Here is a 27,108-nt window from a genome sequence, read left to right on the forward strand (position 1 = left end):
ACTGGAGAAGGAAATGGTAACCCACTCCAGTATCTTTGCCATGAAAATCCTATGGACAGTACCAAAAGGCAAAATGATATGATGCTGGAAGATGAGCCCCTCAGGTCAGAAGGTGTCCAATATGCTACTGGGGAAGAGCAGAGGGCTAGTACTAGTAGCGCCAGAAAGAATGAAGCGACTGGGCCAAAGCCGAAAGGACGCTCAGCTGTGGATGTATCTGGTGGTGAAAGGAAAGTCTGATGCTGTAAAGATTTTTCCTCCATAAGATCCATGAATCAAGGAAAGCTGGACGTGGTCAAACAAGAGATGACAAGACTGAACATCGACATCTTAGGAGTCAGCGAACTAAAATGGACAGGAATGGATGAATTTAATTCAGATGACCATCAGGTATACTACTGCGGGCAAAAATCCCTCAGAAGAAATGGAGTAGCCTTCATAGTCAATAAAAGAGTAGGAAAAGCAATACTGATCTCAGTTCGAATCCAAGGCAAACCATTCAATATCACAGTAGTCCACGTCTATGCCCCAACCACCAGTGTTGAAGAGGATGAAATTGACCGGTTCTATGAAGCCCTACAGCACCTTATAGAACTAACACCAAAAAATGATGTCCTTATCATCATGGGGGATTGGAATGTTAAAGTAGGAAGCCAAAAGATAACCGGAATAACAGGCAAGTTTGGCCTTGGGAGTACAAAATGAAGCAGGGCACAGGCTGATAGAATTTTGTCAAGAGAATACGATGGTCATAGCAAACACTCTTTTCCAACAACCCAAGAGATGGCTCTACACATGGACATCACCAGAATCAACACAGAAATTAGACTATGTGCTCTGCAGCCAAAGATGGAGAAGCTCTATACAGTCAGTAAAAAAAAGACCAGGAGCTGACTGTGGCTCAGACCATTAGCTTCTCGTTGCAAAATTTAGGCTTAAACTGAAGAAAGTAGGGAAAAGCACTAGGCCACCCAGGTGTGAACTAAATCATATCCCTGACAAATATACAGTAGAGGTGACAAATAGATTTAAGGAATTAGATCTTTATTTTATTTTTATTTATTTATTTATTTATTTTTATTCCATTTATATCCCGCCCTTCTCCGAAGACTCAGGGCGGCTTACAAGCTTAGCAATAGCCTTCATTTTATGTATATGCCTGCTTATTAGGGCTTTCACACACCCCCAAGCGGCATTATTACAAAGTCAGCTTAATTGCCCCCAACAATCTGGGTCCTCATTTTACCTACCTCGGAAGGATGGAAGGCTGAGTAGGTTTGCAACATTGTACAAGAGGTAGCAACTAAAACCATCCCAAAGAAAAAGAAATGCAAGAAAGCAACATGTCTGTCTGAGGAAGCTTTGGAAATAGCTGAGGAAAGGAGGGAAGCAAAAGGCAAGGGAGAAAAAGAAAGATACACCCAATTGAATGCAGAACTCCAGAGAATAGCTAGAAGAGATAAGAATGCCTTTTTAAATGAACAGTGCAAAGAAATAGAAGAAAACAATAGAATAGGGAGGACCAGAGGTCTCTTCAAGAAAATTGGAGAGATGAAGGGAACGTTTCATGCAAAAATGGGCATGATAAAGGACCAAAATGGCAGGGACCTAACAGAGGCAGAAGAGATTAAGAAGAGGTGGCAAAATCACACAGAAGAACTATACAAGTACAAGCTTACAGTCCCTGATAACCACGATGAAGTGGTCATTGACCTCGAGCCAGACATCCTAGAATGTGAAGTGAAGTGGGCCTTAGAAAAACTGAGCAACAACAAAGCTAGTGGAGGTGACAATATTCCAGCTGATCTATTCAAAATCTTAAAAGACGATGCAGTAAAAGTGCTATACTCAATTTGCCAGCAAATTTGGAAAACTCAACAGTGGCGACAGGATTGGAAAAGATCAGTTTACATTCCAATTCCAAAGAAAGGCAGTGCCAAAGAATGTTCAAACTATCGCACCATTGCACTCATTTCTCATGCTAGTAAAGTTATGCTTAAAATCCTACAAGCTAGACTCTAGCAGTATGTGGATCGAGAACTACTAGAAGTACAGGCAGGATTTCGAAGAGGCAGAGGAACTAGAGACCAAATTGCCAACCACGCTGGATCATGGAGAAAGCTAGGGAGTTCCAGAAAAACATCTACTTCTGCTTCATTGATTATGCTAAAGCATTTGATTGTGTGGATCACAACCAACTGTGGCAAGTTCTTAAAGAGATGGGAGTACCAGACCATCTTGTCTCTTGAGAAACCTATATGCGGGTCAAGAAGCAACAGTGAGAACTGAACATGGAACCACTGATTGGTTCAAAATTGGGAAAGGAGTCCGGCAAGGCTGTATACTGTCACCCTGCCTGTTTAACTTATATGCAGAGCACATCATGAGAAAGGCAGGGTTAGATGAATCAAAAGTTGGAATTAACATTGCCGGGAGAAATATCAACAACCTAAGATATGCAGATGATACCACTCTAATGGCAGAAAGTGAAGAGAAACTAAAGAGCCTCTTGTTGCGGGTGAAGAAGGAGAGTGCAAAAGTTGGCTTGAAACTTAATATTAAGAAAACCAAGATCACGGCAACTGGCCCTCTCAATCCCTGGCAAATAGATGGGGAAGAAATGGAGGTAGTGACAGATTTTATTTTCCTGGGCTCCAAGATCACCGCAGATGGGAACTGCAGCCAAGAAATTAAAAGATGCTTGCTCCTGGGGAGGAAAGTCATGGCAAATCTAGACAGCACACTAAAAAGCAGAGACATAACCCTGCCAACGAAAGTGCGTATAGTCAAGGCTATGTCTTCCCAGTTGCAATTTATGGCTGTGAAAGTTGGACCATAAGAAAGGCTGAGGGCCAAAGAATTGAGGCCTTTGAACTATGGTGCTGGAGAAGACTCCTGTGAGTCCCTTGGACTGCAAGGCGTTCAAATCGGTCAGTCCTAGAGGAATTCAACCCTGACTGCTCTTTAGAAGGCCAGATCCTGAAGCTGAAACTCAAATACTTTGGCCACCTAATGAGAAGAAAGGACTCACTGGAGAAGAACCTAATGATGGGAAAGGTTGAGGGCAAGAGAAGGGGACGACAGAGAATGAGGTGGCTGGATGGAGTCACTGAAGCAGTAAGCGTCAGCCTAAATGGACTCCAGAAGATGGTAGAGGAACGTTGTCTATGGGGTCGCGATGGGTCGGACACGACTTTACAACTAACAACAACATCAACCATCAACCCACTGTTGTGGACAAATCAGGCTCTGATTGCCGCCCAGCTCACTCGTGTCACCTTGCCTCAAAGGGATATAGGGTCTGCAAGATCATCACCCTGCCCCCCCAAAAAATTTTTTAAAGACCCTATAGAGTTCCAGAGGAAACTTAGGGTTTTTTCCCCTGAGAATCTGGTGGATAGTTCAGCCAAGTCCTTAATTATAGAATAGGTAGAAAATGGAGACCTTGGCTACACTGCCTTTATGGTCTTTGTTGTTGTTGTTAGTTGCGAAGTCGTGTCCGACCCATCGCGACCCTATGGACAATGTTCCTCCAGGCTTTCCTGTCCTCTGCCATCTTCTGGGCTCCATTTAAGCTCACGCCTACTGCTTCAGTGACTCCATCCAGCCACCTCATTCTCTGTCGTCCCCTTCTTCTATTGCCCTCAATCTTTCCCAGCATTAGGCTCTTCTCCAGTGAGTCCTTCCTCCTCATTAGGTGGCCAAAGTATTTGAGTTTTAGCTTCAGGATCTGGCCTTCTAAAGAGTAGTCAGAGTTGATCTCCTCTAGGACTGACCGGTTTGATCGCCTTGCAGTCCAAGGGACTCGCAGGAGTCTTCTCCAGCACCAGAGTTCAAAGGCCTCAATTCTTTTGCGCTCAGCCTTTCTTATGGTCCAACTTTCACTGCCATACATTGCAACTGGGAAGACCATAGCCTTGACTATACGCACTTTTGTTGACAGGGTGATGTCTCTGCTTTTTAGTGTGCTGTCTAGATTTGCCATGGCTTTCCTCCCCAGGAGCAAGCGTCTTTTAATTTCTTGGCTGCAGTCCCCATCTGCAGTGATCTTGGAGCCCAGGAAAATAAAATCTGTCACTACCTCCATTTATGGTCTACTTGCGTGCTGATCTCAGCATGCATCTTGGTTTACAAAGGAGCTCCAGGAAACAAAGTGGCAGAAGAGACACCTGGAATATTGATGGAGGAGGATGAAATGCAAATTTGGCCAAATACAAGTAAGTATTTGGAATGGTGGTAAGGCTGGGAAAACTATGTCATTTCTCCCCTCTTATTGTGATTGCTGATAGCTATTTGATGTTAATAATCTGCAGGATCTTTGTATAGATCCATCTAATGTGCCAATTTGCAGATGTTCTTAGAATGGGAGACCCTTCAGTTAGTCACTACTGTGCTAGTCACCTAATAGTTGAACAATAATGCACTGCACATGCGGCTGCTCTCCAAGATAATCCAGATGCTACAAATGGGCAAATCAGATCCATCTCTAGCATAGAAATCTATGAATGTTTACCTACAAGAATTGTTGCTAGTGTAAATATGCACAGGTTTACACCTGTTGAACAGATCTTGCACCATCAATTCCTTTCTCTAGGTATATGCATAATGTCAATGCTGTTGTTGTTAGCTGCGAAGTCGTGTCCGACCCATCGCTACCCTATGGACAATGTTCCTCCAGGCCTTCCTGTCCTCTACCATCTTCTGGAGCCCATTTAGGCTCATGCCTGCTGCTTCAGTGACTCCATCCAGCCATCTCATTCTCTGTCGTCCCCTTCTTCTATTGCCCTCAATCTTTCCCAGCATTAGGCTCTTCTCCAGTGAATGCTTCCTTCTCATTAGGTGGCCAAAGTATTTGAGTTTTAGCTTCAGGATCTGGCCTTCTAAAGAGCAGTCAGGGTTGATCTCTTCTAGGACTGACCGGTTTGATTGCCTTGCAGTCCAAGGGACTCGCAGGAGTCTTCTCCAGCACCAGAGTTCAAAGGCCTCAATTCTTTGGTGCTCAGCCTTTTTTATGGTCCAACTTTCACTGCCATACATTGCAACTGGGAAGACCATAGCCTTGACTATATGCACTTTTGTCGACAGGGTGATGTCTCTGCTTTTTAGTGTCAATAGTACTGTCAATAGTACTGCTTTATATATGTATTAATTTAAAACAGTTGTTAATCCTATGAACATTGGAATGCAGCCTCTGATCAGTGCATATCCATATATATATACAAGTACACACAAACACTTGTCACAAATACCTATTTCTTAGGGAAAATAAGCTCCAACAGGATTGGTTTTAATGAGAATTGGTAATCACTGTTGATTAGGTAGGAAGTGCACAGAATTGACATATTTGATAAGGGAGATGATAAATCAAGGGGAGTGGATAGTGCACCTTTTTTGCCTTTTCTCTGAAATTTGGAACTGTCTTCTTTTCAGGTAAGACATAGGTAAATATAAGCTCTATGTTAATAAAAATCTCTAATGCTCCATCTTCTTAGACACTCACCCTTTATCCTTTGCATGAACATCTGCTCCGTGATGTAGTAATAGCTGCACTATTTTAACACGGTTATAGCCAGCAGCTAAGTGTAATGGAGTTGACTAGAAATAAAACATTGAATATAACAATCTTACATATAACAAATATAACTTAGAAAACAGCTTTTATTTATTTTTTTTAAAAAAATAAGAGATCTGTTAAACTTTACATTGTTCTCCTTTCCTCAAGTCATGATCTTCTGGCTTACCTTGGTGGATGAAAGGGCATTTCTGGAAGGGATAATAGTATTGTTGTCAATACTATATGTCCCCAGCAGGATCACCCCAAGGCATGAAGGTCATCCTAGTTGCTAGCTAAACCAAACAGGTAACAATAATAAATGAAAAGGTTGGAGGCAGATGTTCATTTTATGGTCAATGGCAAAGGCATTAATTCATACTGGCAGAAGGCAATGGTAACTACTTGTATATTTTTACCAGAAAACCACATGCAGAGAAAAGTATAAAGCGATGATATATAGTACAATGGGTCCCCGACTGAATGGGACTCAATGTGCCACTGGGGAAGAGCTCAGAATATTTCACAGAATTAACGGTGTTTATAATGTGGCTAGACTACCTAGATTCAGCATATCTAGTTGTTGATACTGCCATACAGGAAAAGAAAATCTAAAGCTGCAAAGACAGAATTACAATGGGAACATGGAATGTAAGAAGTATGAACATGAGCAAACATTTTTCAATGAAAAATGAAACAACTGCAAATTGATATCTTAGGCACCATTGAATTGAAATGGACCGGGATTGGATACTTTCATTCAAAGGATCATACTCATCAAAAACATGAGAAAAGATAGAACAGCATTGTTTTTATAGTTAGGAAGGATATAGCAAGAACAGTGCTTGCAATTAGACTTTGTGGACCACCTTTTAATATGATCCATCATCCCAATTTATTCTCCTACTATTGATGTAGAAGTGGCCGATGAGTTTATGATCAATTTGAAATCAACAAGATATGCAAGCAAGATTTAACACTATTAGAATGTAAAGTAGGAAATATTAAACAGGATAATGTAGTTGAGGTATATAACTTAGGAAATCAAAAAGAAAATCAATTTCTGCTGCCCAATTATTCCTTCATAGCTAACACTGTCTTCAAACAACTAAAACAATGGTTCTAAATACATATATCACCAGATGGAATATATAGAAATAACTGACTACACTGTTGCTAAAGGGAGGTAGAAAAGCTTGGTGACAACATTAAAGATATGACCAGGTGCTAACTATTGAACAGAATATGAACTCCACTTGGGCAAGTTCCAATTTAAGCTAAAGAAAGAGAACCACAATGTAATTCCACAATTGAGGGTGAAGGTTCGTTCTCCAAGCTTGAGGGTTGGTTTTCATACCAGGCTAAGTAACATCTTCGGGGGTGTTTAGTGGGTGTCTGTGGTCAGTCTTCTACTTATATTAAGGGCTTCAGGTGTGAGAGTGTCAAGTGAGGGTCTTGTGATGGGCCAGGTGTGAGTCAGAGAAAGGCTTGTGATGGGGAGGTATTTCAGGTCGGGGGGGGCATTGGAGGGTGTGAATTAGTGGGTCAGGAGTGAATCATCTGTGGGAGGCTGGTAATGGGTCTTCTGATGGGGAGATTATGCCAGGTCAGGGTCATTGGAAGGTGAACAATTGGAAGGAGAGGGGCTTGAGGGTTGGTGCTGTCTAGGAATGGCTGTTCCAATTGATTTGGATTCTGAGGGGTTCATAGGCTGGTTGTAGAGCAATGTGTCTGTTGATGGAATTGCTTTCCTAGTGCCAGTCCTTGATGAACTCTCAAGCGTGGCAGGTGGTAAGAGTGGCCAATGATTTTAGTATTGCTCTAATTCACGGGCGTCAAACTTACCGTGTCACATGACGTGTCATGATGTATTGTGACTTTTTTCCCTGCATTGCCAGAGCTGGGATGGGTGCGGCCTCCACATGATGCAACCGGCCCAAGAGCGGGCAGTTTCACACCCCTGCTTTAATTGACCTGGTGTTGTTTGATGTCAGTGTGGGTAGCGATCACAAGATCCTCACTTGACACTCTGACACCTGAAGCCCTTATATAAGTAGAACACTGACAGAGACATCCACTAAACACCATTGAAGGTGTTACCTAGCCTGGTAACGAAACATTGGGAAATCAACCCTCAAGCTCGGAGAATGAACCTTCACCCTCATCCTACCCCCAAGCTACAGATATCTGTCACTACTGCACAATACAATTTTCAGAATGTGGCCACCCTATTCAAGGAAAACATCAGGAAGCTGTGAATCTCTTTGTTAAGAGGACCAGACATACTGTTCATGTCTTGAACGCTATGAACTGTGGAATGGACTTAAAGAAGTGGTTCAGAATGAATGAAAAAAGACACTGGATGTAAGAAAATCCTTCAGCTCTTAAACACACCAACAACATGAACACAGAAGGTAACCATTTTATGTTCATTCTTCCTGCTAGCACAAATATAATTAATGCTTAGTTTGGTAGTATTTATTGATATAGCAATTACTTGAACAAACTCAGTTTTCTTAGTGACATTGCTATCTGAGTTTTGAAAAGTTCTATTAAACTTTTATTTCTTAGAAGTAAAAATATAAGAAAAGCAAACCAAAGCTAAAGATTACATCGAGTGAAATATTATCAGATATCTTCAATGTAATTTTCTTTATTTGCTAGTCCAAAAAAAATGTACGTTTAAAAATACCTTTCTGCCATCACTTGCATGGCAATTGACATTTAACGGTGTTAGAAGAGCCATTAATTTTTCTTCATTTCCACTCCTAAAAAGGAAATTAATATTCATGAACATTTTGCAAATTGCATGCTCTCATTTTGCTCAACTTGAGATGATTAGTGACCACAATGAAGTAATTTATTTTATTCAACTCTGAAAGGCTGGGCAAACTATTATTATGTTAAATCTAATTATTAAAAATCTACCTTTAGACTTGATTCCACAAGTGTAATTAGCTTTCTACCTATTATGCATTGTATGTATCATTATGTTTAAATTCCATTTGCCAAGATTTAATGATTATTTTTAAATGACGCCTTATGTAGTACTTAAAACATCAGGCTAGAAACCGGGAGGCTGAGTTCAAATCCTGCCTTAGGCATAAAATCAGTTGGATGACTGTAAGCCAATCATTTTCTCTCTCAGCCCTAGGAAGAACGCAATTGCAAACTACTTCTGAAAAACCTTGCCAAGAATACCATGGAGACTTGTCTAGGCAGTTGTCAGAAGTCAAAACCTGACTCAAAGGCACAAACGAAAAAGTATTGTGAAATATGTATAGGTAAAGGTAAAGGTTCCCCCGCACATGCGTGCTAGTCGTTTCCAACTCTAGGGGCCGGTGCTCATCTCTGTTTCAAAGCCGAAGAGCCAGCGCTTGTCCGAGGACGTCTCCGTGGTCATGTGGCCGGCATGACTAGACGCCAAAGGCGCACAGAATGCTGTTACCTTCCCACCGTAGTGGTCCCTATTTTTCCACTTGCATTTTTATGTGCTTTCGAACTGTTAGGTTGGCAGAAGCTGGGACGAGTAACAAGTGCTCACTGTTATGCGGCACTCGGGATTTGACCTGCCAAACTGCCGACCTTCTGATTGACAAGCTCAGCGTCCTAACCCACTGAGCCACCGCGTCCCTTTTTAATATGTATAGGTATTGTACGCATATTATCCTGCCCACAAATGTAGCTGAATTGGTATTGCTTCCAAATGGACTGTAAGGGGTGAAAGATCTGGTCCACATATGAAGGTTCAATAAACTGATTTATTGCTAACAGCCTATGCATAGGAAACCTTCTCAATTAAGTCAGATAAGGATCAATGGGACTCTAGGGGAGTTGGGATGTAGTTTGCACAGAGATTCTAGGCTGATACCTCTTTTCATTCTGCCCCCCCGGCTCTTTCGTTCATTCTCCTACACAGACAAAGATAATTGTAGTATAAATGTGTAATATTTTCAAGTGTCTTCTTTCCTGCTACTTGGTGATGACATACCTTTTATTATTTTTCCTTATATTAAACAACTAGAAAGTATTTTTTAGAGTACTTTTTAGAGTTATAATACAAGACTTATAATTACGTACAGCAATAAAACTGAACTGAAGAAAAAATGAAGTCTTACCCAAGCTAAGGTTTTCAGGTCAAAATTAATTACAAAAGACCATTACATTTGAAACAAATTAAAATTTAAGAAATACCCTGAAGGAACAAAAAATTTACACAGATGTTCCGTTAACGGAAGAGGAAGGGGAATTGTGCTGCTAATCCTGCCTTGATGTGTACCCTTAATCTGGAACTCCATCTCCCCACCCACCAACGAAACAAATATCTATATACAGGTAGTCCTTGCTTAATGACCACAAATGGGACAGGTAAATCATCACAAAAAGAAACATCACATGACTGCCGCAGACTTACAACATCACTTCTACTGCAACCATTAAGTGAATCAGCTATGGTCATTAAGGAAGATATCACCATCAAACAATTTTATTGCTATTTTCTTATTGACCATGCTTGTGTCCAAATGATCATATTAAAACCCTGCAAGAGTTGTAAATGCAAGGCATGGACGTAATGTTATTTTTTCCAGAAAAATTAAACAATAATTTTTGTTTTCTTAACATCACCTACCTGGCACTTTCCAACAGTTCATCTTTCTTGTATTCACCTGAAAATTAATACAGCAATCTTAGGATTTTCTGATTCATGCACGTATTTTTTTAGAATTATTTTCCTTTCTAATGAGAATGGGCCCAATATTCCAACTTCAAAATAGAACCACGGTGGTGTACCATTCCATGTATGTTAGAATGATCTAACAAATCTAGCAAATAGATTTATTTTTTAAAAAAAACTTCCTGCGATGGAAGCTCAGACTCTGCACAGCTAATAGAACATCAGTCACAGCTTCCATCCCTGCAGCCACTGGTAGGAGCTAACTAGGAAAGGTTGGGGCAAAGAACAGCCAACTAAGCACATTAAATTAGTAAATTAGAGTCATTGTATCAATGAGATGAGCGGTATATAATTTTAATAATAAACAAAATAAATAAAAAATTGGACTGAAATTACTACCTGCCTGATACGATTTTATTAAGTATTTTGCTTTGCAAAAAAACAATTCGTGGCTTTTAGTACACATAGGCTGAATCTGTGTGGAGACTGTGTGTTTATCTGACTGGGTGTGTATAAACGTTTTGTTATGATTAAAAATCATGCTCACAGCCATTTTTTCTGTAATCTGCATTTTAGCTAACACTCAGAATTAATTAGTATCTTAACACTTTTCATCGCTAGGAGCACCCCTCCCCCGATAGGGAACAAGAGGTTGTTCCAAATTTCTAACTGTTCTCTAAAATAGGATTCCAAAATAGAATTCCTTTCAAATATGGAAAAGTGAGGACATCTCAAGTCTCATTTCAACTTCAGCATAGAACTGAAATAGTCTAATGAAACAACTGACTTGTTTAATGCAATTTCATGCAGACCCACATGGTCACACGATCCTGGGACACTGCAAACATCAAATATGAGTCCGTTGCCAAGCATCTAAATTTTGATCACATGACCTAGGCATGTTGCAATTGTGTGAAAAGTGGTCATAAGTCACTTTTTTCAGTGCTGTTTTTAGTGACTTAGAATGGTCACTAAATGAACTGTTGTAAGTCAAGGACAACTTGTATAAGGCAAAGAGGAAGTCTGTGAATCGCACCTTAGCCACGGAAGCCAACTGGTGACTTTGGGCTAGTAACTCTCTCTCTGTCCAACCTACCTCACAGGGTTCTTGTGGAGAAAATAGAAGGAAGGTGTGTTGGATATGTTCACCCCCTTGAGTTATTTATAAAAATAATAAAGGCAGGACATAAACATACCTTGTTCATTTTTATTGGGAATTTTTTAAAAAATCTCAATTTTTAAATAATAAAGCTCTATTCCAAAACCCAGATATTTTCTTTAGGATTTCATGCTACTTTAGCTTCGTTATAACTAAAACAGATGCATAGAACTCTTAGATTAACCAAATCTGGAACCCAGGAAACAATATTTTATGAAAAAATGTTACCCTTTCTGGTATATGGCCTGGCAGTCTGAGGGGTTGCCATAGTTTCTGTCTGTTCTACATGATCTGGCATGCTCTAGGTCTTATCAATTAAATAGTGAAATCTCATTAGACACAGGAAGCAGCAGACCTGGAATGATATTCCCCAATAGATTCATATATTCTTCCTAGGACTTTATTCAAACAAACTTTTTTAAATTTTTCGCTCCGTCCTTAGGCTGCGGGCTAGTATAGGTGACAGACCCCTTTGGAGAAAGACTAGTTTATACGTGTGATACCTGTGGATGGCCTTCCGGCGCGATCTTAAAACCCATCTCTTTAAACAAGCTGGCCTGGCCTGATGGGACGGGGTGGGATTTTATAAATGGACTTCAATTTTTAATCTGTATTAATTTATTATGGGCATTGTTTAATTACTTTTTTAATAATTTTTAATTTTTGTATCTTGTTTTTATGTATTACCCTGTTCACCGCCCTGAGTCCTTCGGGAGAAGGGCGGTATATAAATTAAATTAATAAATAAATAAAATTTTTGAAATGGACGTCCAGAATCATGATGGAAGCAGGCAGCATATCAATTTAACAAATATTAATAAAGAAAACAGATAATGACCAGAAGAAATGGATTATGGAAGATTCCACCCACCTGTAAGCACTGCTTTTGCTGATGGATCTGCTAAGTCAAGTGCTGTTCTTCCATCAGTATTACGGATACTCGGATCAGCACCATGCTGCAACAATACTAAAAGGAGCAGGAATATATTTAAAATCCTGTGGTAGAATGTTTAGCCTTCCTGCAGCATGCAATATCTCAAAACCAATTATAACTCTTCCCCATAGTTTTTGAGATGTACAGTATCTTTCGGAGTTAGTGCAGTGCAGTAGCTAAGCTAGACTAGGAACAGGGATACTCAAGATTCACATTTACCTTCTTCACCCACAATACTCCCTGGAGGACCAAGCCAGACACTATCTCTCAGTTCAGTCAATAGCCTATTGTGATTAATTTATCTAATGGGATATATCTGAACAAGAACATATCAAATACAGCCAGGCTAAAATCTACATTAATATCCCAAGCCGCTTCTTTGATTCATCTTTATGCTGAACAGATTCTTCTCAAAGATACTTATTCAAATCATCTGCACCTACGTTTGTTCGCCCAAGCTGAACAACCATCTTTACTTAACTTTGCTTTCAAAGAGAAAATGATGATGAAATTCAGAAAGTCTCTATAAGCCATATCAGTAAAATTTCCTTAACTATTCAAGTTCCTGATCTTCAGATTCCAGATAGCTTTTCACTTTGTTTTAACAAAACAGCTGACCAATTCTGATGACACATTGCTAAATTTTCAAGGAAATGCACAGAACTGGAAATTAATTTCTTGTGACTAATTTAAGTGCAGTTACTCATGTGCCAAATAATCAGACATTCAATTAAACAAAATGAAACTATTCCTTCTACAAGGCCTCATTAAATTTAATCTCTTACGTTGAGATTGAAAATTATAGTATTAAGAAATTATAGTATTTGAAACACATCTACTTTACAGAAATGAAGATATAAATTCCCATATATTTTTATTAAATTTTGATGCTACTTTTCTGCCTAAAAGCACTCAAAATATACCGTATTTTCCGGCGTATAAGACGACCCGGCGTATAAGATGACCCCCTAACTTTGAGAAGATTTTCATGGGTTAAAAAGTCATCTTATACGCCGGAAAATACGGTAACATGAAAATACTTTAATCCACAATACTTTATTCTAAAGCAATAAAATTGAACACGCAAATCAATCCAACAACTAATTATATTCGTTTTAAAAATTTAGTGACAAAAGTTAATATTTGTTTTGAAAGTCTAAGAACATTTTAATATTTCTATGTAGCAGGACTAAGCAAGAACCAAGGAAAAACAGAATAAAGGAGCAGAACAAGCCTGGAAAACATATTTCAAGTATCTTATACCACATTTTCAGTGCTATCTATACTGGAAACATTTCTTTTCCTTTGCTGCTTATCTGTATGTTTATCTCTCTCTCTCTCTCTCTCCCTCCCTCCCTCTCCCAGCTGGAACAGAAAATGTTTATTTTGCATCTCTATCAGTCTCTTTCCTCTGGCAAAAAAAATTATGGAAACTGCAACTCTGAGCTTAGGACTACAAATTCAAAATTATATCAGGACAAATTCCAATTAACATAATAGTTTACTGCAAAATACTTATGAATCATGGAATAAGGTTATGTTGGGCTGTTAATTATATTTCCAGGCACACACTAAAGCATAAACTCCTAAAACATTCTTAAAGGTGATCATATTACTAATTCCTCAGCCAACTGGATTCTTTTGCAACACCCATAAAAATCAACATTTTTAACAAATGAAGACTTTCAAAAATACCTGATTATATTTAAAAGTACTTTAAATCAAGAATGTCAGTTTGACTTGGATAGTTTGGAGGTCTGGTTTATGTTAAGAAAGATCCTTAATTTTTTTAATGTAAAAATCACTGGGAAAAGAATATCAAAGTGTTACCTATGCAGACATCAATTTTGCCTTTGATGGCAGCTTCATGAAGAGGAGTATAGTTCCAATTATCTCTTGCATTTGGATCTGCACCATGGCGGAGGAGAAGATTGACAACTTCAGCATGACCAAAAGAGCAAGCATTATGAAGTGGAATGAGTCCTCCATCATCTCGTGCATGTACATTAGCACCACTCTGAAGCAAGTATTCTACTACATCCCGCCGACCAAAACCTGAAATAAAAAGAAATATTTGACCTATATGGAAGCACTAAACAAAATAAAGGCTGAAGGGTACATTCTTCAAATAAGAACTATAACATTTCCAACAAAACAATGGGATTGTGGAGAGAAAAAAAATCTATATTTACCTTTAGAAATGAACAAATTGGAAAAACCAAGGATAATTACCAGCCATAAGCAATTGTCCCTTCAGGTTACATTTTTATAAGGGAAATAGCTCTTGGATACCTCTGAATATTGATCTATTAGTCCTTCTAAATATATGTACAGCTTTTGGAACCATACCACAAATCATGGCACCCTTTGGGGTTGCTAGTATCTCAGAATATCTCAGTAGTTTCAGGTCTCTCTAGATAGCTGAGAAAATAGTTAAGAATATTTACTTTTCACAGAAGCCTTCTAATCCTACCATTTTCTCCTTTGCTTTTAGTATCTGTTGGAAACAACAGTGGGAAATTATTTAGAGGATTGATCTGTGACATCAACCAGATGACCTGTATTTCTGCCTCAGTTTTCCACTGACTGTGAAATGCACACAGGTATTTGGAGGTAGCATAGACATGCATGAAGCCAGACAGACTTATCATAGGCTATGTGTGTGTGCATCATCCATGCATGTTCTTCTCCCTTCTGGCAGGAGGAAGAAGCCTCTTAAGTGTAATCCTCAAACTCTCTTTCCACCCCACATGTATGACAGGGAAGGTATGAGATGGAAGATGTTATGGTAGCCACAAAAGGAACCATTCCACTTCCCCGACCGTCTTATTTCAAGGGTCAGTCTCACTCTCTTTACTCCTTTCCAGCACCATTTTATTTTTGGAGGTGTTCATTCCTGGGTGGCTTTTAAAAAAACCTATATATATAATGTGTGTGTGTTTTCTGAGGTTTTCGCGGGTGTTTGTATGTGGATCTTTGGTTATTCGGGTTTTTTCCACACAATAAGCAAACTGACACCCACTATAAAAACATGGCACCACCACAAACACGAAGCCGAACAAAAGCAGCACAACTCACCAGCTCAGGTCTAAAGCTGGCAGCTGAGACCAGCCCATCCACTCAAAACACACCCCCACCCAATCAGAACACACTTTATCCCCCACCCAATCAGAGCACACCTCCACCCACAGAACACACCCCCTCTGGCAGTTTAAAAAAGAGGAACAAACAGCCACAAGCTTCTCCCAGAAGAAGGAAGCAGAAGCCACCAGCCTGATGATGACGGATGGGATTCCGTCGAAACGTCGCTCCTACACCTTTAGTTCTACGCGGGAAAAACCCCGAATAACCAAAGATACATACATACATACATACATACATACATACATACATATATATATATATATATGTTTTCTGAGGTTTTCGCGGGTGTTTGTATGTGGATCTTTGGTCATTCAGGTTTTTCCCCGCGTAGAACTAAAGGTTTAGGCGCGACATTTCGACGGAATCCCATCCGTCATCATCAGGCTGGTGGATTTAGCTTCCTTCTTCTGGGAGAAGCATGTGGCTGTTTGTTCCTCTTTTTTAAACTGCCAGAGGAGGTGTGTTCTGTGGGTGGAGGTGTGCTCTGATTGGGTGGGGGATTAAGTGTGTTCTGATTGGGTGGGAGTGTGTTTTGAATGGTGGGTGTGTTCTGATTGGGTGGGGGTGTGTTTTGAGTGGATGGGCTGGTCTCAGCTGCCAGCCTTAGACCTGAGCTGGTGAGTTGTGCTGCTTTTGTTCGGCTTCGTGTTTGTGGTGGTGCCATGTTTTTATAGTGGGTGTCAGTTTGCTTATTGTGTGGTTTGGAGGGGTTTAAAGTGGCTGATGTTGCAGCTGTAGTTAGGTTTCTGTTTTGTGGTTGTGCCTCGTTATCATTGTGGGTTCGGATTTGCTTTTTGAATGGTTGTGTGGTGGTGATGTCATGTGATGTTATCCTGAGTTTGGGTCTGGTATCATTCTTGGTGGTTGGGCCTCGTCTGTCAATCAAGGCGGGTTTCCAAATGGCTGGTTTAAATGGCAGTTTAAAAAAGAGGAACAAACAGCCACATGCTTCTCCCAGAAGAAGGAAGCTAAATCCACCAGCCTGATGATGACAGATGGGATTCCGTCGAAACGTTGCGCCTACATCTTTAGTTCTATGCGGGGAAAAACCCGAATGACCAAAGATCCACATATATATATATATATATATATATATATATATATATATATATATATATACGTATACGTATACGTATACGTATACGTATATGTATATGTATGAGCTGTCACTGCTGTGACTACTGCCTGTGGATGGCCTTGGGTTAGGCTGAAACAGGAAATAAGATTTGTCTCGTGTTTGGGGCCTAAGCAAGGTATTCTAAATACTTAACAAACACTTAACATATATATGAAAAAGAACAAACAGCCACTACCACACACTTCTCCCAGAAGAACGAAGCTGAAGCCACCAGCTGGAGGATGACGGATGAGATTTCGTCGAAACGTTGCCCTGATACCTCCAATTCTACGTGGGAAAAAACCCGAATGACCAAAGATCTACACACAAACACCCACGAAAACCTTAGAAAACATATATATATATATATATATATATATATATATATATATATATATATATATATATATATATATGTGTGTGTGTGTGTGTGTGTGTGTGTGTGTGTGTGTGTGTGTGTGTGTGTGTGTATGTATGTGTATATGTATATATGTATATATGTTTATATGTATATATGTATACACACACACACACACACACACATATACCGTATATACTTGAGTATAAGCCGAATTTTTCAGCCCACTTTTTGGGCTGAAAAATTCCACTTCGGCTTATACTCCAGTCAACAAAAAAAACTTACCGAGGACTTGTGCGCGGCCGAGGCTTTGGTGCTTCCGGGATCGCCCGCACCTCTCCCAAGCCACCGCCGTCCGAGACCTGCCGAAGTTTGGGGAGGTTTGGGGAGGTGCGCGCGCACCTCCCCAAACTCCGCGCCTTGCCTGCCTGCTTCTTTCCGCAGCGGAAAGAAGCAGGCAGGCAGGGCGCGGAGGAACGGAGACTTGCCGACGTTTGGGGAGGTTTGGGCGTCTCCCCAAACCTCGGCAGGTCTCCGTTCCTCCGCGCAGACCTGCCGACGTTTGGGGAGGTTTGGGCGCCTCCCCAAACCTCCCCAAACCTCGGCAGGTCTCCGTTCCTCCTGCCGACCTTTGGGGAGGTTTGGGCGCCTCCCCAAACCTCCCCAAACCTCGGCAGGTCTCCGTTCCTTCTGCCGACCTTTGGGGAGGTTTGGGCGCCTCCCCAAACCTCGGCAGGTCTCCGTTCCTCCTGCCGACCTTTGGGGAGGTTTGGGCGCCTCCCCAAACCTCGGCAGGTCTCCGTTCCTCCGCGCAGACCTGCCGACGTTTGGGAAGGTTTGGGCGCCTCCCCAAACCTCCCCAGGTCTCCGTTCCTGTTTGGGGAGGTTTGGGCGCCTCCCCAAACCTCCCCAAACCTCGGCAGGTCTCCGTTCCTGTTTGGGGAGGTTTGGGCGCCTCCTCAAACGTCCCCAAACCTCGGCAGGTCTCCGTTCCTCCGCGCAGACCTGCCGACCTTTGGGGAGGTTTGGGCGCCTCCCCAAACGTCCCCAAACCTCGGCAGGTCTCCGTTCCTGTTTGGGGAGGTTTGGGCGCCTCCCCAAACCTCCCCAAACCTCGGCAGGTCTCCGTTCCTCCGCGCAGACCTGCCGACGTTTGGGGAGGTTTGGGCGCCTCCCCAAACGTCCCCAAAGATCGGCAGGTCTCCGTTCCTCCGCGCAGACCTGCCGACGTTTGGGGAGGTTTGGGCGCCTCCCCAAACGTCCCCAAACCTCGGCAGGTCTCCGTTCCTCCGCGCAGACCTGCCGACCCTTGGGGAGGTTTGGGCGCCTCCCCAAACGTCCCCAAACCTCGGCAGGTCTCCGTTCCTCCGCGCAGACCTGCCGACCTTTGGGGAGGTTTGGGCGCCTCCCCAAACCTCCCCAAACCTCGGCAGGTCTCCGTTCCTCCGCGCAGACCTGCCGACCTTTGGGGAGGTTTGGGCGCCTCCCCAAACGTCCCCAAACCTCGGCAGGTCTCCGTTCCTGTTTGGGGAGGTTTGGGCGCCTCCCCAAACCTCCCCAAACCTCGGCAGGTCTCCGTTCCTCCGTGCAGACCTGCCGACCTATGGGGAGGTTTGGGCGCCTCCCCAAACGTCCCCAAACCTCGGCAGGTCTCCGTTCCTCCGCGCAGACCTGCCGACCTTTGGGGAGGTTTGGGCGCCTCCCCAAACCTCCCCAAACCTCGGCAGGTCTCCGTTCCTCCGCGCAGACCTGCCGACCTTTGGGGAGGTTTGGGCGCCTCCCCAAACGTCCCCAAACCTCGGCAGGTCTCCGTTCCTGTTTGGGGAGGTTTGGGCGCCTCCCCAAACCTCCCCAAACCTCGGCAGGTCTCCGTTCCTCCGCGCAGACCTGCCGACCTATGGGGAGGTTTGGGCGCCTCCCCAAACGTCCCCAAACCTCGGCAGGTCTCCGTTCCTCCGCGCAGACCTGCCGACCTTTGGGGAGGTTTGGGCGCCTCCCCAAACGTCCCCAAACCTCGGCAGGTCTCCGTTCCTGTTTGGGGAGGTTTGGGCGCCTCCCCAAACCTCCCCAAACCTCGGCAGGTCTCCGTTCCTCCGTGCAGACCTGCCGACCTATGGGGAGGTTTGGGCGCCTCCCCAAACGTCCCCAAACCTCGGCAGGTCTCCGTTCCTGTTTGGGGAGGTTTGGGCGCCTCCCCAAACCTCCCCAAACCTCGGCAGGTCTCCGTTCCTGTTTGGGGAGGTTTGGGCGCCTCCCCAAACCTCCCCAAACCTCGGCAGGTCTCCGTTCCTCCGCGCAGACCTGCCGACCTTTGGGGAGGTTTGGGCGCCTCCCCAAACGTCCCCAAACCTCGGCAGGTCTCCGTTCCTGTTTGGGGAGGTTTGGGCGCCTCCCCAAACCTCCCCAAACCTCGGCAGGTCTCCGTTCCTCCGCGCAGACCTGCCGACGTTTGGGGAGGTTTGGGCGCCTCCCCAAACGTCCCCAAACCTCGGCAGGTCTCCGTTCCTCCGCGCAGACCTGCCGACGTTTGGGGAGGTTTGGGCGCCTCCCCAAACGTCCCCAAACCTCGGCAGGTCTCCGTTCCTCCGCGCAGACCTGCCGACCTTTGGGGAGGTTTGGGCGCCTCCCCAAACGTCCCCAAACCTCGGCAGGTCTCCGTTCCTGTTTGGGGAGGTTTGGGCGCCTCCCCAAACCTCCCCAAACCTCGGCAGGTCTCCGTTCCTCCGCGCAGACCTGCCGACCTTTGGGGAGGTTTGGGCGCCTCCCCAAACCTCCCCAAACCTCGGCAGGTCTCCGTTCCTGTTTGGGGAGGTTTGGGCGCCTCCCCAAACCTCCCCAAACCTCGGCAGGTCTCCGTTCCTCCGCGCAGACCTGCCGACCTTTGGGGAGGTTTGGGCGCCTCCCCAAACCTCCCCAAACCTCGGCAGGTCTCCGTTCCTCCGCGCAGACCTGCCGACCTTTGGGGAGGTTTGGGCGCCTCCCCAAACGTCCCCAAACCTCGGCAGGTCTCCGTTCCTGTTTGGGGAGGTTTGGGCGCCTCCCCAAACGTCCCCAAACCTCGGCAGGTCTCCGTTCCTCCGCGCAGACCTGCCGACCTTTGGGGAGGTTTGGGCGCCTCCCCAAACGTCCCCAAACCTCGGCAGGTCTCCGTTCCTGTTTGGGCGCCTCCCCAAACCTCCCCAAACCTCGGCAGGTCTCCGTTCCTCCGTGCAGACCTGCCGACCTTTGGGGAGGTTTGGGCGCCTCCCCAAACGTCCCCAAACCTCGGCAGGTCTCCGTTCCTGTTTGGGGAGGTTTGGGCGCCTCCCCAAACCTCCCCAAACCTCGGCAGGTCTCCGTTCCTGTTTGGGGAGGTTTGGGCGCCTCCCCAAACCTCCCCAAACCTCGGCAGGTCTCCGTTCCTCCGCGCAGACCTGCCGACCTTTGGGGAGGTTTGGGCGCCTCCCCAAACCTCCCCAAACCTCGGCAGGTCTGCGCGGAGGAACGGAGACCTGCCGAGGTTTGGGGAGGTTTGGGGAGGCGCCCAAACCTCCCCAAAGGTCGGCAGGTCTGCGCGGAGGAACGGAGACCTGCCGAGGTTTGGGGAGGTTTGGGGACGTTTGGGGAGGCGCCCAAACCTCCCCAAAGGTCGGCAGGTCTGCGCGGAGGAACGGAGACCTGCCGAGGTTTGGGGAGGTTTGGGGAGGCGCCCAAACCTCCCCAAACAGGAACGGAGACCTGCCGAGGTTTGGGGAGGTTTGGGGAGGCGCCCAAACCTCCCCAAAGGTCGGCAGGTCTGCGCGGAGGAACGGAGACCTGCCGAGGTTTGGGGACGTTTGGGGAGGCGCCCAAACCTCCCCAAACAGGAACGGAGACCTGCCGAGGTTTGGGGACGTTTGGGGAGGCGCCCAAACCTCCCCAAAGGTCGGCAGGTCTGCGCGGAGGAACGGAGACCTGCCGAGGCTTGGGGAGGTTTGGGGAGGCGCCCAAACCTCCCCAAACAGGAACGGAGACCTGCCGAGGTTTGGGGAGGTTTGGGGAGGCGCCCAAACCTCCCGAAACAGGAACGGAGACCTGCCGAGGTTTGGGGACGTTTGGGGAGGCGCCCAAACCTCCCCAAAGGTCGGCAGGTCTGCGCGGAGGAACGGAGACCTGCCGAGGTTTGGGGACGTTTGGGGAGGCGCCCAAACCTCCCCAAACAGGAACGGAGACCTGCCGAGGTTTGGGGACGTTTGGGGAGGCGCCCAAACCTCCCCAAAGGTCGGCAGGTCTGCGCGGAGGAACGGAGACCTGCCGAGGTTTGGGGACGTTTGGGGAGGCGCCCAAACCTCCCCAAACAGGAACGGAGACCTGCCGAGGTTTGGGGACGTTTGGGGAGGCGCCCAAACCTCCCCAAAGGTCGGCAGGTCTGCGCGGAGGAACGGAGACCTGCCGAGGTTTGGGGAGGTTTGGGGAGGCGCCCAAACCTCCCCAAACAGGAACGGAGACCTGCCGAGGTTTGGGGAGGTTTGGGGAGGCGCCCAAACCTCCCCAAACAGGAACGGAGACCTGCCGAGGTTTGGGGAGGTTTGGGGAGGCGCCCAAACCTCCCCAAACAGGAACGGAGACCTGCCGAGGTTTGGGGAGGTTTGGGGAGGCGCCCAAACCTCCCCAAAGGTCGGCAGGTCTGCGCGGAGGAACGGAGACCTGCCGAGGTTTGGGGAGGTTTGGGGAGGCGCCCAAACCTCCCCAAACAGGAACGGAGACCTGCCGAGGTTTGGGGACGTTTGGGGAGGCGCCCAAACCTCCCCAAAGGTCGGCAGGTCTGCGCGGAGGAACGGAGACCTGCCGAGGTTTGGGGACGTTTGGGGAGGCGCCCAAACCTCCCCAAACAGGAACGGAGACCTGCCGAGGTTTGGGGACGTTTGGGGAGGCGCCCAAACCTCCCCAAAGGTCGGCAGGTCTGCGCGGAGGAACGGAGACCTGCCGAGGCTTGGGGAGGTTTGGGGAGGCGCCCAAACCTCCCCAAACAGGAACGGAGACCTGCCGAGGTTTGGGGACGTTTGGGGAGGCGCCCAAACCTCCCCAAAGGTCGGCAGGTCTGCGCGGAGGAACGGAGACCTGCCGAGGTTTGGGGAGGTTTGGGGAGGCGCCCAAACCTCCCCAAAGGTCGGCAGGAGGAACGGAGACCTGCCGAGGTTTGGGGAGGTTTGGGGAGGCGCCCAAACCTCCCCAAAGGTCGGCAGGAGGAACGGAGACCTGCCGACGAGCCGCGGCTACACAGGGTATTCCTGTGTATTCAGGCTTGCAAAATGGCGGATCGAGCCTCTGCTGGCGGCAGAGGCTTGCAGAACGGCGGATCGGCTTATACTCGAGTCAATAACTTTTTCCAGTTTTTGGGGGTGAAATTGGGGGTCTCGGCTTATACTCGAGTCGGCTTATACTCAAGTATATACGGTATACACATACACACACAGACATACAGTTGCAAGAAAAAGTATGTGAACCCTTTGGGATTACGTGGAGTTTTGCATGAATTGGCCATAAAATGCGCTCTAAACGTCATGTAAGTCACAACAATAGAAAAACACAGTCTGCTTAAAATAATACTACACAAACATTAGCTGTTGTCATGTTTTAATTGAACATAAGATGGAAACATTCACAGTGCAGGGTGGAAAAAGTATGTGAACCCCTAGCCTAATGAGTTCTCCAACAGCTAATTGGAGCCAGGAGTGAGCCAACCTTGACTCCAGTCAGTGTGATGATATTGGATGTGTTGCTGACAGCTGTCCTGCCCTTTAAAAACACACACCTGTTTTGGGTTTACTGGTCTCAAGAAGCACTGTCTGATGTGAACCATGTCTTGCAGAAAAGAGCTCTCAGAAGACCTACGATCAAGAATTGTGGACTTGCATGAAGCTGGAAAGGATTACAAAAGTATCTCCAAAAGCCTTGATGTTCATGTGTCCACGGTAAAACAGACTGTCTACAAATGGAGAAAGTTTAGCACTGTTGCTACTCTCCCTGGGCGTGGTTGTACTGTAAAAATGACTGCAAGAGCACAGCGCATAATGCTTAATGAGGTAAAGAAGAATCCTAGAGTGTCAGCTAAAGACCTACAGAAATCTCTGGCACATGCTAACATTTTTGTTGACACATCTACAATACAGGGAGTGCAGAATTATTAGGCAAGTTGTATTTTTGAGGATTAATTTTATTATTGAACAACAACCATGTTCTCAATGAACCCAAAAAACTCATTAATATCAAAGCTGAATATTTTTGGAAGTAGTTTTTAGTTTGTTTTTAGTTATAGCTATTTTAGGGGGATATCTGTGTGTGCAGGTGACTATTACTGTGCATAATTATTAGGCAACTTAACAAAAAACAAATATATACCCATTTCAATTATTTATTTTTACCAGTGAAACCAATATAACATCTCAACATTCACAAATATACATTTCTGACATTCAAAAACATAACAAAAACAAATCAGTGACCAATATAGCCACCTTTCTTTGCAAGGACACTCAAAAGCCTGCCATCCATGGATTCTGTCAGTGTTTTGATCTGTTCACCATCAACATTGCGTGCAGCAGCAACCACAGCCTCCCAGACACTGTTCAGAGAGGTGTACTGTTTTCCCTCCTTGTAAATCTCACATTTGATGATGGACCACAGGTTCTCAATGGGGTTCAGATCAGGTGAACAAGGAGGCCATGTCATTAGATTTCCTTCTTTTATACCCTTTCTTGCCAGCCACGCTGTGGAGTACTTGGACGCGTGTGATGGAGCATTGTCCTGCATGAAAATCATGTTTTTCTTGAAGGATGCAGACTTCTTCCTGTACCACTGCTTGAAGAAGGTGTCTTCCAGAAACTGGCAGTAGGACTGGGAGTTGAGCTTGACTCCATCCTCAACCTGAAAAGGCCCCACAAGCTCATCTTTGATGATTCCAGCCCAAACCAGTACTCCACCTCCACCTTGCTGGCGTCTGAGTCGGACTGGAGCTCTCTGCCCTTTACCAATCCAGCCACGGGCCCATCCATCTGGCCCATCAAGACTCACTCTCATTTCATCAGTCCATAAAATCTTAGAAAAATCAGTCTTGAGATATTTCTTGGCCCAGTCTTGACGTTTCAGCTTGTGTGTCTTGTTCAGTGGTGGTCGTCTTTCAGCCTTTCTTACCTTGGCCATGTCTCTGAGTATTGCACACCTTGTGCTTTTGGGCACTCCAGTGATGTTGCAGCTCTGAAATATGGCCAAACTGGTGGCAAGTGGCATCTTGGCAGCTGCACGCTTGACTTTTCTCAGTTCATGGGCAGTTATTTTGCGCCTTGGTTTCTCCACACGCTTCTTGCGACCCTGTTGACTATTTTGAATGAAACGCTTGATTGTTCGATGATCACGCTTCAGAAGCTTTGCAATTTTAAGAGTGCTGCATCCCTCTGCAAGATATCTCACTATTTTTGACTTTTCTGAGCCTGTCAAGTCCTTCTTTTGACCCATTTTGCCAAAGGAAAGGAAGTTGCCTAATAATTATGCACACCTGATACAGGGTGTTGATGTCATTAGACCACACCCCTTCTCATTACAGAGATGCACATCACCTAATATGCTTAATTGGTAGTAGGCTTTCGAGCCTATACAGCTTGGAGTAAGACAACATGCATAAAGAGGATGATGTGGTCAAAATACTCATTTGCCTAATAATTCTGCACTCCCTGTAAGGAAAACATTAAACAAGAATGGAGTACAGGGGAGGACACCATGGAGGAAGCCATTGCTGTCCAAAAAAAATATTGCAGCACGTTTGAAGTATGCAAAAGAGCACCTGGATGTTCCACAGCACTACTGGCAAAATATACTGTGGACAGATGGAACCAAAATTGAGTTGTTTGGGAAAAACACACAACACTATTTGTGGGGGGAAAAAGGCACTGCACACCAACATCAAAACTTCATCCCCATTGTAAAACATGGCGGAGGGAGCATCATGGTTTGGGGCTGCTTTGCTGCCTCAGGGCCTGGACGGATTGTTGTCATTGATGGGAAAATGAATTCCAGAGTTTATCAGGACATTTTGCAGGAAAACGTACGACCATCTGTCTGCCAACTGAAGCTCCCCAGAGGATGGGTGATGCAACAGGACAATGACCCAAAGCATACAAGTAATTCAACAAAACAATGGCTTCAACAGAACAGAATACGCCTTGTGGAGTGGCCCAGTCAGAGTCCTGACCTCAACCCGATTGAAATGCTGTGGCATGACCTTAAGAGAGCGATTCACACCAGACATCCCAAGAATATTGCTACACTGAAACAGTTTTGTGAAGAGGAGTGGTCCAAAATTACTCCAGATCGTTGTGCAGGTCTGATCTGCAACTGCAGGAAACATTTGGTTGAGGTTATTGCTGCCAAAGGAGGGTCAACCAGTTATTAAGTCCAAAGGTTCACATACTTTTTCCACCCTGCACTGTGAATGTTTCCATCTTATGTTCAATTAAAACATGACAACAGCTAATGTTTGTGTAGTATTATTTTAAGCAGACTGTGTTTTTCTATTGTTGTGACTTACATGACGTTTAGAGCGCATTTTATGGCCAATTCATGCAAAACTCCACGTAATCCCAAAGGGTTCACATACTTTTTCTTGCAACTGTATATAATATACATATACATATATATATATACATACATACATACATATGTATATGCAGTGCTTTTTTTGTAAAAGAAAAAGGTGCCGGAACTCACACGTCTTACAACCCGCCTTGCCTACCCTATAAGGTTCCATCCCAAAAAGGTGCTGGAACTCCGTTCTGAGCATTCTATGAGAAAAAAAGCCCTGTGTATATGTATATATTCGTATAGATATGTAGGTCTTGGCGTATTCGGGTCTTTTCCCATGTAGGATTGAGGGTGTCTTGGCAACGTTCGACGAGGTCCCCCTCGTCATCTTCAGCCTGGTGTCTTCGGTTTCGTGCTTGTGCGAGCACGAAAGCATGAAACCGAAGACACCAGCCTGAAGATGACGAGGGGGACCTCGTTGAAACGTCGCCAAGACACCCTCAATCCTACACGGGAAAAGACCCGAATATGCCAAGACCTACCTACCTACCTACATTTTATTTATTTATTTATTTTTATTCCATTTATATCCCGCCCTTCTCTGAAGACTCAGGGCGGCTTTACAAACTTAGCAGTAGCCTTCATTCTATGTATATGCCTGCTTATTAGGGCTTTCACACCCCGCCCAAGCGGCATTATTACAAAGTCAGCTTAATTGCCCCCAACAATCTGGGTCCTCATATACATACGTACACACACACACACACACACACACACACACACACACCTTTAGTCCTTTCCTTCCCAAATCCATTCTGAGCCTTCCTAGCAGTTCGGGTACCCCCCCCTCAGCATTCATTTCAATGAAGATTGATCACGCTAATAAGCCAGTTTCCGCTCCCGTTACGTTCCTACGGCCGCCCTTGGCCCTCTTTGGATTATTGATACGCCCAGACATGCCATAACGCCAAAGAAATAAAACGCCCAGCCTAGCCGTGCCCAGGGGCTCTTCTCCAGCTCCGACGAGTCTTGAGTTATCTGCCCAAGATCAGCCCAAAGCCAGAGGTGGAGACGTGCAACCACCAGACCTGCTTTTGGGGGTGGGGTGGGGAGGAGGTCACCACAGTGTCAACCGGGCGCCCCCGAGGGGGAAGAGCCCGAGGCAGGGGGCGCGGGGGCAACAGGGCTGGTTACCTGCGGCGAAATGGAGGGGGCTGGACTTCCTGCCGGCCGTGTCTCGGCCGTTGACGTTCTCAGGCCTCACCAGCCGCTTCACGCGCTCCACGTCGCCATTCCGGCAAGCCTCGAAAAGCTCGCGGGCGGGCTCCGACGCGGCTCCCCCAACGCAGCACGACGGCGGCGGCTGCAGCAGCTCCCCCAAGGGACCCATCGCCAACGCCCCGCCGCCCCCCGCGCCGCGCCGCCCGGCCATGCCGAAACGCCCTCCGGGGAGACCGCCTGCTCACAGCCGAACGCCCGCCGTAGCCGGCGGCAGCCTTCCCGGCGAGGCGGCAGGGAGCGCCAAATTGGCGGCGGCGGAGTGGGCGGGCGGGCGGCGGCGGCGGGGGGGGGGGAAAGGAAGGCGCTACGTCAGCGCCGGCCAAAGCGGCAACAGGCAGGGAGGCGGAACAGCTT

General features: G+C 45.7%; 1 protein-coding gene across 4 annotated transcripts in view; it reads right to left on the reverse strand.

Annotated features, from left to right (window-relative positions):
- TNKS2 (tankyrase 2) overlaps nucleotides 1-27,022 on the reverse strand; it is a 54,478-nt gene extending 27,456 nt beyond the window's left edge. For all 4 annotated transcript variants that reach the window (XM_083364128.1, XM_083364130.1, XM_083364127.1 and 1 more), the window contains exons 1-6: nucleotides 26,668-27,022; nucleotides 14,150-14,374; nucleotides 12,257-12,352; nucleotides 10,182-10,218; nucleotides 8,244-8,319; nucleotides 5,501-5,595 (exon numbers count right to left, since the gene is read on the reverse strand). In XM_083364128.1, coding sequence (XP_083220254.1) covers nucleotides 5,501-5,595; nucleotides 8,244-8,319; nucleotides 10,182-10,218; nucleotides 12,257-12,352; nucleotides 14,150-14,374; nucleotides 26,668-26,905 — 767 coding nt within the window. In that variant the 5' untranslated portion in view covers nucleotides 26,906-27,022. The remainder of the gene's footprint in view (nucleotides 1-5,500; nucleotides 5,596-8,243; nucleotides 8,320-10,181; nucleotides 10,219-12,256; nucleotides 12,353-14,149; nucleotides 14,375-26,667) is intronic.
- Between the last annotated feature and the right edge of the window lie 86 nt (nucleotides 27,023-27,108).

The sequence above is a fragment of the Vipera ursinii genome (assembly GCF_947247035.1).
Source record: "Vipera ursinii genome assembly, chromosome: 5".
Taxonomy (NCBI): Eukaryota; Metazoa; Chordata; class Lepidosauria; order Squamata; family Viperidae; genus Vipera; species Vipera ursinii.